This window comes from Colius striatus, chromosome 1 (assembly GCF_028858725.1).
Source record: "Colius striatus isolate bColStr4 chromosome 1, bColStr4.1.hap1, whole genome shotgun sequence".
Classification (NCBI taxonomy): Eukaryota; Metazoa; Chordata; class Aves; order Coliiformes; family Coliidae; genus Colius; species Colius striatus.
In genome coordinates this window covers 98,310,365-98,322,619 of record NC_084759.1, presented here as the reverse complement: position 1 = coordinate 98,322,619, position 12,255 = coordinate 98,310,365, and the positions used below count along the sequence as shown (strand labels likewise).

Here is a 12,255-nt window from a genome sequence, read left to right as displayed (position 1 = left end):
AAAAAAACACAAACAAAACACCTCAATCCCGGGTTTTATTTCTCCCCTTGAAGACAGTAATCTGACACCACCATTCAAAAGACCTCAGATTTATTGCACAAAATCATTTTCTCAGGTACAGAATCTTATCTTAAATTGAACCAGTAATACTTTTCTTCTTTGGGTTCAGTTAGAACATTTTTAAGGGGGCATATTTATGTGGTCACAGCAAAGACAGATGGCTGACTCAACAAAGGGGTTGTCACTTTGCCTGATTTGAATTAGTGCTTTTATGCTTCAGTTACATCCACTTAAGAAAATATGAAACTGTGTAATCTAATAAATCCGATCAATATAGCTACATATATAGCTGCAATAAGTACCATCATGCACAAATCTCAAAGAATAAAAAAAACCCAACTCATAAGCAGCCAAGTGCTGTAGAAATATGCACTCTATATGCCTCAGAAAGCCTCAGCTGAAGACTGGGATGCAAATGGACTGTGAAGATGCTCTGGCCTGAATGCAGACACATTTCTGTCACTCACTGTTTCTCACCTCTGTGGAAAGCAAATGTCAATATAGAAGAAGCTATAAGCTGACTCAAAGTGATTCTCACAGCGAAGTAGAATTTATAAGATTCAACCAGCTACCCACTGCCAAACTTGCTTTCAGCATCTTAATTATTATCAGAGCCAGTGAATTTAGCAGTGGCCTACATCAAGGGTCTACTTGCATTAAAATTACTGAGGAACGGGCACTGCCAGTGCCTGATTTCTGAAATTGCCCAGTCACAGGCCACCACGACAAGGATAGTTTATGTACACGCAGAGCTGACAGGCCAGATCTAGCTTTAAAAAACATTATCTTTTAACACTGAAGAAGTATTAGTAGGTGAGAAAGAAGGGGTGGGGGGGGGGGGGAAGGCTCTCAGGACTCCTTAATTATGTAAAAAATAATATTTAGGAAAATGACAGACATAATACTGCTTATGGTGATAATTAATAAAATCATACTGAGCTGTTTGTGTAGGCTACAAAATTAGTTACCAAAATAATAATTAAAATATAAACATGACATTGCATAAAGTTGTTTAAAAAATATAATCTATCAAAGCCATGAGACAGTGACAGTCTGAATTCAGCCAACTCCTTGCTTCCAGTCTATCCCCTTGCTGTACAAGGCAGCAGGAGTATTCAAGGTATTTGACCACAACCTTTAGACTACAGAAAAATCCAAGTTAATAAACTGAAAGGGTATCTGTCAACAAAAGTGAATGAACAGTTTTCCTTAAAAACCACAAACAATACTTCTTTCTCCCCTTCAAGACTTCTGCTTTTTCAGAGGATCTGCTTATCTCATGACCGGCTTTCACCACTATGAAGGCAATGTGCTAACAGGAGAGGACTATGTGGGCTGCTAGCAACAGATGAATACCCCATTGCTAAGTAAGCCTGACTTCCCATGGTGAGCTGTACTCTTGGCTTCACAAGTAGGAAAATGACTCCTCCAGGTTCCTTCTCTAATGCACTTTCACCACATGCAAGAAGTCCAACTTTAACCATATAACAAATGGATAAATGACAGATAATGGCCCTGTTCACTATTTTTCTTCTAGTGGAAATAACTCTGAGGTTGCTTTTCCCCCAGTAAGACTTGGGAACATCAGTGGCTAAGGTTTTTGTTTCTATTAGTTTTATTCTAGTCAGGGTCATATGATGAATGGCAGCATAGAAGAAGGATGACAAACACAGGAAGACTCAACTGCATACGACTCAATTACAAGCAAACCAGTCAAAAAACAGCATATAGAAGGATTTTAAAACAGAAAATAGGACCTAAGGGCAAAGCACTGTTGGGCATGAGGTGCTTCAATATATTTAAATTTTTGCCTTCAGCAAGGAAAGAATAAATTGCTACCTAAGATAGCAGACATTCAACTTAGAGTAATTTTTCATTCCACGTGCAACTCAGGAAATATGCCTTAGAAGTACAAGTCCAGTCTCTCACTCCTGTAGGGAACTACATATAGTCCTGTTCATAAATTTATTAACTTCCTTCTAAATTACTAGGCTTCTTATTCCTTTTACCAGAAGACTTTTGGAGCTTCTCACTCTTGCAGAAACTTTCTTATAATTTCCAGATTAAATTTATTCATGGCCAATTTATATTCATTTGCTCTTGTGATGACACTGAATTTTATCTTAAATTAGGTTTTAAGTTCTTCAGGGCACTGACCAAATGTACGTAAATACAGAGATTCCTGAGCAGAGCAGTTCCCCGATCGTAATTCAAAGCTTCGCACATTATGACAATACAATATACAATAAAAAATAATTTTTAAAGTTCCACTAGTCTGATCTTTTTCCACCACATCTTTAATTAGTGCTGGTGTAATGTCACAGAACCTGATGAAATATATCATGATGAAGCTAGGTGAGACTGCAGCTCTGCCCCACTGCCAACAAGTTGCTTATCTGGCTTCTACAAGCATGTTGACACCACAAACTGATGCTTTTATCTTGACTATGGAAAACTAAAGAAAACACAGCAACTTTTAGATGGAAGAGTATGGCCCTTTTAGCATTAGCACTTTTGGTGGAAGTGATCAACTCACACAGAAGTCTGGAAAACACAGAAAAAGTAGCAAGTTCCTTCCAGCAGTCAGGATTCATATTATTAGAGGCAGGTCCTTCCCCCACCAAGTCTTGAATTTAGGTTCTCCTTGAACACTTTTGCCCTGAATAAACTAGTTATTCTTACCTACAGTAGCATCAACAATAATATGCCACAGGGTCTAGAAACACCTGTTTCATATCCATAGAAACAAACATTTGATCTAGAAACTTTGTTGAACAATAAAATTTCCCTGATACTTCTCAGTACAGATTTTGCACATCTGCTCTTTGGCATCTCAGACCAAAGAGATAGGATGCTTGTTAACAAAGACAGGATTGGAAAGTATGTTTGCACACTCACTGCCTGGGCATCTGACACAGAATACCATGTGCTTTACCTATTTTGTACATATGAGCAAAAATTCCTGAAAGACTGCATATTTTCTGGATTTGTTTCAGTATTTATTGTATGGAATAACTGCCCTGAATTACTTTCCAAACATTTTAGCTGCCCTGGCTTAGTAGAAAGGTAAGTTCCAACTCTGAACTCCAGCACTTAAATATGAAACTAGGCAGCCAATTTATGACAATTCCAATGTTAGTAGTAAAGCAACATATTTATATAGCTCATAGAATAATCTTAAGGAAATGTTACACCTAGAACGTTAATGAAAACAACAAATTAATATTATTATGTTTTCTGAATGCTGACAGAAGAAAAGGTTAACAAAAAAAAAAAGACTGACCTTTGCTTATAAATTGGTGAATCAATTCAAAGCACATCAAGGATAAAAGAGAGAACAACAAGCAACTGCTACAAAAATAAAGTTGCAAAAAGAAACAAGGGAATTTACAATCTAGCTTTTGCTTGCTTTCAATCTAAACATTTCCACTGTCTTTCACAGCAAAACTAAGTACTAGAAATTAAAAAATAAGGGGAAGTGTATGTATTTATGTACAGAAAATATTATAAGCAAAAAAACCCTGTAATCTGGTTGCATACAATCTGGGAGCAAGCAAAAGCTTGGCTTGCAGTCACTCATGAAAACAGTATCAGGAGGAGTATTTTCTCTCGAGTTTGTTCAGTCCTTAGGAAGTGCATTACTAGACAAAACCCATCTCAGAGAAGACAATAATACAGAGACCTAAAGTATATTTACGTAGATTTTCTATCTTTCTCACAGAGAGATTGGAAAAACAGAGAGAAAAACAAAGAGCAGGAAAAAACAGACTGAAACTCAACCACTCACCCAAACACCTGTAGGGAACCACAATATGCGGGTGACCATTGCACTGTTTCCATCCCCTCTTGCACCAGTTCTGGATCGTAACTGGCTGGTTGGCTTCAACAACATTGGTGATTTGTAATTCAGGGTAGACCTAGTGTTAAAAGCATAAAAAAACCAAATGTTATTACAAGTATGCACTCATACTGGGTCATGCAACAATGTTACATGTGTCTGTTAACAGGTATATTGCAATACAATACTAATTTTCCTATCATCACCTTCTACTGTGTAATGTATTTACTTCATTGGATCAGTATGTGCACTTTCCAGGTAAGTTGGTGTGTTTGTTCATCAGTAAAAACATGTGTCTGCCAGCTCAGAATAATATGGTATTAACAGCTGGCTGTCAAAATGTGGCCTGGCCAGTTATACTTGCTAAAGCTAAAGTTTGGCAAAACAGGTGTTCCACAGTTGACTAAAGGTTGAGGCTATTGCTTTCTCTGCAAAAGCCCATATATTGGGCCTACTCTCCATACATCTAAAAATAACAGTATGCCTTTACGTTTATCTCAATCATTTTAATAAATATCATAATTCTTTCCCATTGCAGTCTGCATAGTATTAGCAGTCTGTTGAATCAATTATTCATATTTAGGTTTATATCACCAGTATAAAACTATTTCTAACTTTCCTAAATTAGTGAGATAAAAATCCTACTTGCTCTTAATACTGCAATACAATTCTACACTCACAACCATGACATCAGCAAAATGGATGACTAATTTATTGGCAAACCACAACTTCAATGAAGCCACATATTTGGTTTTTTATCTCTCTCTGTCCCCTTTATCCCAGTCTTTTTTTTTTTTTAAATTTTACTGTCAGTAACAGCTTATCTGGCCTCTTTCACCAAGGACAGATCTTAGTGACAGACCTTTTGTGCAGACCCACCTTCTACATGCACATTTCAGTTGATTGCAAGTACATTGCCTCAAACTATGATGTGGTTCATGTTGTGAAAGGATTTCAGAGCATACAAACAACACTCCTTACAGTCAAAACTTAAAGGGAATGTGTGCTCCTGGAGCATATCTAACTGGTGGTTAGTCCATGCCACCAGGCTAGAGCAAATCAAAGCAAAGCCTGCAAAGCATGGCCAGTGTGAATGCTCAGCCGCTGCTGCTTCACCCCACACTCCCAACTCTCACTGCACCACAGGAGCTGCTAACACAGCCTATGGCTCTTGCTTTTAATTTTCTATCAGCTCTAACATCAGACTCAGAAGGTACTAGTTTATCTTTGCCAGTCCTCAAGCAAGCCTTACCAATTTCTGAGTGTGTCAGATCTGAGGATTTAGATGGACTGAAAACTACAGTCTACTCATATCTACCAGTTGAAAAGAAACATAGGAATATGAACAAGCCAGAGGAAAAATAAGTAATTGGAGATAGTCCAAAAACACCCTGGAGAAAATGAACATAATGCCAAGTAAAGAGTGCTAGGTAAAGATCAGGTGAATTTTGCGAGTTTTGGCTAAATTTGAATTTTGGCTAAAACCAATGACTGCGAAACCACCATAAGAACCTCAAGAGCACAGCCTTGAGGAAAAAGGATTAATTTCAACCACCTACTTCTCCCCAGCTCAAGCACCCCAGCAGGCCAGTGTCTATTGGCTCTCCCCTGATCAAAGGCTTAAAATGTAACTATGGCAAACATGAAAGCAGGCTATTTAACTGCAAATCCAATAAAAGTTAAATAACAGTATAGCCTTTTCAGATTTGAGATTAGTAGATTTTGAATCAATGTGGCTTGGCCCACAGGTATGGTAATAACAGAAAGTAATCAAGGCATGACTAGAAATACTTGGAAGATCTTTCATTAAGAGACAGGAAGGGACTAGTATAATTGTAAAACTGGGCTAAAACTGAACAGCTTAATAATGAACAAAACAAGGCCAAATAAAATAACAATGTCAAAGAAATTACTACAGAAAGAAATACTACTTAGTGCTCTAAAGAGATTGAACTTGTCTTCTATTACAAAACAGCATTTTTTAATCAGACACCTCTTACTCTTCGTAAACACTTCACAGAAGCCATCTGGTATGTTTTTGCCAACTTCAACAGCAGCCTCAGCTCACTACAAAGGATGGTTAAAGCACATCCCAATGCTTCAGACAAAACTTTCTATATTAACCCAGCACACAACATACAGTTCACTTCAAGAAAGCCCGAAGAGTACCACTGAAAACTTCAGTTTCCTGCACTTAGAAGGCTGAAGCTTTGCTTTGCTCATTTTGCCAGCAGGTGACCAGGGCTGATGGCCATCATCCACATTACAAATACACTATCATTTTTATATTACTCACAGAAAGCAGTTTTGGAGGATCTTGCTGTCCCCCCTTGCTTCACCAATGCTTCCAATACTCAGCTCTGACAGCAAGGTTGCAAACACAAGGAAAGCTCCCTCTTTCCTCTTCAGTCTCTTTATCTTTTCCTTTAGGTTCCTTCAGTTCAACAGGCCTGCACATACTTATGCTCTTGACTCTTGTCACAGCACTGCCAAAATGGATTAGGATGTTGCCACAGTGGGAAATTTCACACCTCAACTGCTGTGGAAATATTACACTACAAAAGGCACCATAGCTGCCTCAGGAGCTAACAGGCAAGATGCAAGAGAAAGATCTGATTTTCCTTGGACACTGCCTTTAGCATTGTCATGCTGCACTCTTCCAAGTTCACACATTAAAAGACATCACATCTCATTTATTACAACCCATGGTTACATAATACTGGATGCTGTTGTCATAAACCACGTTCTCATCAGGGTCATTTTGATATTCCTCAGGGTTAAGTATCACTTACAACATACAGAGGGAGCAAATGCCTTAGATGAAGACAACTTAAAAAAAAAACAAAAACAAAAAACCCAAACAAATAAAAAAAGCAGGAAAAAACCAAACAGAATAATTGAATTGGAATGCTAAAAAAGGAACTTGGGGAAAACAATTAAAAGAGTAAAATTCTGATCTGTGAAAATGAAGACACTTAATTTTCTCTCCTGAGGTGAATTTCTAATGAATTATTACTGCAGAATCTTATTGAAACAATAAGATTAGAGAAGAAAAAAAACCCCAGTATATTATTTTAATCTTTATTATTTCCCAAAATGATAATTTTAATCTCTGATTAAGATAGTGGACCAAATTCTAAGTAGTTAACATTATTTGTCAGAAGCATACAAGGACAAAGAAATACAAAGCTGTCTCCTCTTCCATTTCTACATCAGTTACTAAACTCCTCTGACAGCTCACACAAAGCTTTGTCCACTCTTCACAGAGGAAACATGCTTTGAGCTTCATTATCAATAGGTTAATGCCAGCAACACATATGTGCCAAGGGAAGTTCCTTTCACTAGACTTATATAAGGTATTTGCTCTGAACTGAAGTGAGACCTACTTAGTGGCACAGAAAAATGAGCCTCAGTTATTTATAGTGCCCCTAATGAGCCACTGCTCCTAGAGAGCCAGGGCAAGCAGCTCTATAGTTATAGAAGACCCAAACTTTCAACATTATTGTAACTTGCTGCAGACTGATTCTTTTAAAAAGCAGTGGAAACAACAGAGGTAAATGTAATCTGAAAAAATTAACCGGCAATCAAAAGTTACAGCTACATCTTCATTTACCAAGCCTTCAGCTCCAGATTAATAAATCACAGATGGATCAAAAGTATTTCTGTTCCCTTCTAGAGTGTATCTTTAAATTAATAAAATGCTTTTGAGGACCTTCCTGTCAGAGGGCAGAAAGCAATCTACATGTTGAAACAACAGAAAGAAACAAAAGATCACCTGTTTCCCAGTATTTTGCACAGATACACTACTGAATAGCAGTAGCAAGTGGACAGGACACTCTGCACTCCTTTTCATGCATTTAGCACATCCACTCAATAGTACGTAATTATTTCTCTGTGACCATGCACAGTGTCTCTGCAAGCTTTCCAGTCTACAACTTTGGATGCAGTCATGCTGCAGAGTCCAGGCTGTCACTGATCAGCTGCACCGGTAGTGGCATCACATATGCAGCAATGACCACAAGCACAGCCAACCCTGAATGAAATGCCTGGTTCTCAGTCTTGCAGTCTTTATCTAGAAAACAACTACATGCAGATTCAAGCTACTGAACATTTCATGTCAAAACATTCTAGTTTATTGCTGTTTTTACAACTACTTTTCTATAGATTATCTTGTTAAGAAGTAATTTTGAATCTTCATTACTTAGGATTTAAACTCAAATTTGGTACTTGAAAAGCAGGAATTTTTAGAGCCTGGTTGTTCATTGGGGTTTTTGGGTGTTTGGCTTCCTTTTTTTGTTTATGCTGCAAAGTCATGTAACTTAAAGGCTAAAAATAAAAATCTTGATGAACAAAAGACCATGAGCTTCATAAACTGTTGTAGAAGGATCCTCCCTTGAACTCTTTTTTACAAATAAAGAAAAATCTAACATGAAATTGCATACACTTAAAATATGCAACTATAGATGTTTATTACCTTTATGCTCCAACTCACTTCAACCAGCTATCGTAATTTTTTGCCTGTTTCTTCAGCAACAGTTGGCCTAAGTTATGATTTTTTAACCATTGCTTTTTGGCCATCTGCTCTATCCATAACTCTTGATTAGATCTGCAGGCTAATCAGATAAAAAGCCCCCCCACTATAGCCAAAAAGCACAGTAAACCTCTGGTACATCACCTCTGCACTCCTCTTGCATGGACACTTAGCTGTGAAAAGCATGTGTACAATCCCTGTACTAAATCACCAAGAGAGACAAAGAACAGAAGCCAAGCAAGCTTTAGAAAGATTTTCAAGACACCAACATGGTTCTTCCTACAACAGCGCCTTGGCTGGGAACCATCAGTTCTCCAGTCTAGCACACTCCCAAGGACAGCAGTACCATCTTTCCATTTCTGCTGTTTACGTGATGCCATGTCATGTCTGACCAAACTCTGCCACTCACCTCTGGCTTTCTTAACCACACAGACACTTCAACACATGGAAGCAAAGCTACAGGGCTAGCTGGTACCACATTTTTTCCTGTCATTTTCTGTAACCCAAGTAGCTCCTTCACTTGCTCAAAGACAATTACAGCAGAAGAGCAAATCTCAGCACCAGCTGTACTGGAGCAGTTTATAAAATGTTATGGGCCAACATCGTGGTTTAACCCCAGACAACAACTAAGCCCTGCCCAGCTGCTTGCTTACCCCCAACCCCATATATAATAATAGTAATTGTAATGAAAAATACTAAAACTAAAAAGATGGGAAAAAAATTTAAAATGGAAAAACAAAAACAAGTGACACACAATGCCATTGCTCACCACCCACTGACCAACGCCCATGCAACGATCCACCCCTCCCTACTACCTCCTCTCAGTTTATATACTGAGTATGACATTCTATGGTGTGGGATATCCCTTTGTCTAATTCACAACAGCTGTTCCAGCCACACTCCCTCCCAGCTTCTTGAGCATCACCAGCCCACTCGCTGTCAGGGCAGGGTGAGAGGCAGAAAAGGCCTTGAAGCTTTGCAAGTACTGCTCAGCAGTAATCAAAACATTCCTGTGTTATCAACATTGTTTTCAGCACAAATCCAAAACATAGCCCTGTACCAGCTACTAGGAAGAAAATTAACTCTATTCCAGATGAAACCAGGACAGACAAACCTGAGAAAGAGAAAAGTAACCAAGAAGGAAGAGCTCTGCCCCTGTACCACAAGTCCCAGATATCTATTGTTGCAAAACTTAATAAGCATAGCATCTCAGGTATTTGCACCAATTTCCAGCTGCCACTTGGAAAGAGGGAATCCTTTTAATCCTGCAGTTTAAAAGAAAACAAAATTAATCCATTCTTTAAAGCAAAATCACACCCAATTACTTAGAGTAAATAAATAATTCCTGGCTGAGTGTCTTCCAAACCAAATAATTATGTCTTTTAATTCAACCCTGAGGACAAATTTCCCAAGACATAATACTACTTATCTTCAACGAAGTCACCCAGTATCCATACATAATATCCGTCAGTTTTTAATGGCTTCATTAGCTCTCCAAGTCAACTCTCAGCCTCATCTAGGATGTTGGTCTTAAAACTACTTCTTGGGGCCCATCTGAACAAATACCCTTCTCCCTTCGAACATCTCAGCTGCTTCACTATTACACACAAAGCTGCTGTTCAAGAATTTCCAGCCATGAAACTCACCCACTATTTCCCCTCCTTTCACCCCAAGTCTTGCTTTTTCAGTCCTGGCTTTCCACTCATCCTGGCACCCTTTTAATTCACATTTTCCATCCATCTGTGCACTCTGCGACTCCTAAATCCCATGCTAAGAGGCATGTTCTTCTAAGCACTTTTTAAATCTCTTCATTTTTACCTCAAAGTATGCAAAGCCAGTATGCATTTCAACATTAGTTTCCTACAGGAAATCAAAAACAAAACAGGTGAGGGAAGGAGATGGGGGAAGAGACACAGAACAGATCAAGATGTTGCTGCAGTTTCACTCCTGATCATCAGAACACGCACTCGCTGCTCTTCTCTGTGAGGAGGGTATATGCAAAATCCCGGTATAAGCATCCCTAATGTTTCTGGTATTGAGAGTAGTTAACAATATGAGACGGTTGCAGTGCTGTGGCCAGCTGGGTTAGTTCACCCACACAAAGCTTCATATATACATGATCTTTTCTCTCAAAAATCCCTAACGTGCTTTTACCTGGAATTTCACAGAAGACTGCCCCTTACTATGTAATTAAAGCATTCAGGATAACTGCCAGACATGACATAGCCTGCTCAACCCTAATTTATGCATGGGGCTCCATGCATTAACACAGAAATTGAATACTCCCACACTAACTTTCTCCAAATGTTTCCTCTGCATATGGAAAAGGTAGGAGCCCATGGGCACAGAAAAAAGGCTGCATGGTCAACCACATTCTCCTTGCTGCCTGCCAAGTCCTTCATTTTATAACACAAATATGTTTGTATGCAATAACAACCAAACTAAAAATCTCAGCCCTGCCAGGCAAATTCTTTTTACCACATCAGGTCTCTAAAGTCTTTCTTGTATAATCATGGAGGATATCCAGCTGTTTATACTGCAAAACCTCAGAGTAAACAGGGCTGGACTTGCAGTCTCTTCTATGCTGCTTCCCTGTCTAATTAAGCACTTACTGGTCTAAATGCAACCAACATTTCTATTTAGGCAGAAATTTTTATTCACAAAGTTCATTTTGTCATACCACTCTAAGTCTGTTCACAGTTTTACTCTGCTGAAGTACAAACACAGAAGATGACACTATGTATGCCTGTTACTCTATGATACTGCCAGAAGCAATTAACAGAAATGGGCGGTTGAGGCTTTTGTTTATTTGTTTGTGGGTTGGAGTTATTTTAATTCAATTTCTGAAGGAATAAGGTTAAGTATTAGAGCAGGGAGATGGAATAATACCTAATTGACTTAACAAGGTATTTTTATATCAAATTAACATATGCATAAAGGATAAGGATAAAACGGGCAGCAAAAAGCAGCTACAAAACCAATCTCTTCCAGTAGTATGACATGATACCAGATTTCATCCACCTTTTACTCTCTTTAAGGGTTGCCTGAAGCATTTTGTCACCACACCAATAAAGGCAGGATAGCATAAGCAACTAGAGAGTTCAGGTCTGGTTTTCCATCCCTCCAACAGTTGTGCACATCAGTGTGAGGAAAGTGAGGTACAGTGCTCTCCTAGCAGCAGCTCCTCCTTTGATGACATCAATATACAAAATGTACTGATCTGTATAATGCAACTAATACACAAGGAGAGTGTTTGAATGAAACTACATTGGCTACACCATAGCAGCATCCGAGGGACTGAAATAAAGGCTCAGCTACCTGACCTGGATCTTCAGGACCAGTTGTTAGTAGGGCTAAAGGAAACCAAACAACAAAATTTGACCTTTCTTTTTTTGCACTATCACAATGAAACTGAAACACTGTATTGAATGATATGTTTCAGAGTCACCAGTGAAAGAATCAGACCTTATGACAGCAATTTCTGCCCAAAGACAGGGTTCTGTTCTGAAGGCATAAAACAAAGCAATTCAATAGCTTTGTGAAAATCACTACATGTAGAAAGTTACAATTTGCTTTTTCCCAGGTTTTGAAAAAAAAAATCCTCAGTCTGTCACCCATATTTTAAATCAAATTACCTGTGTGAACTAGGTTTGCAAGCTTCACCTAAAGAAACCTTCTGTCCTTCTGTCAAACGAGAATATATGTGACTAATGGGGTTGCTAGTTATGTTTGCTGAAAAGATCACAGTACAAAGTATACTTCAGCAGTAGCATACAATCAAAGAAAATATATAATTGAAAAAATATAATTGTTCTCTAGTCATCTA

The 12,255-nt window shown here is 38.4% G+C and overlaps 1 protein-coding gene across 5 annotated transcripts in view; it reads right to left on the bottom strand.

Moving 5' to 3' along the window:
* Nucleotides 1–12,255, bottom strand: part of APP (amyloid beta precursor protein) — a 220,629-nt gene that overhangs the window by 145,741 nt on the left and 62,633 nt on the right. For all 5 annotated transcript variants that reach the window (XM_062002381.1, XM_062002400.1, XM_062002391.1 and 2 more), the window contains exon 3: nt 3,848–3,977. In XM_062002381.1, coding sequence (XP_061858365.1) covers nt 3,848–3,977 — 130 coding nt within the window. The remainder of the gene's footprint in view (nt 1–3,847; nt 3,978–12,255) is intronic.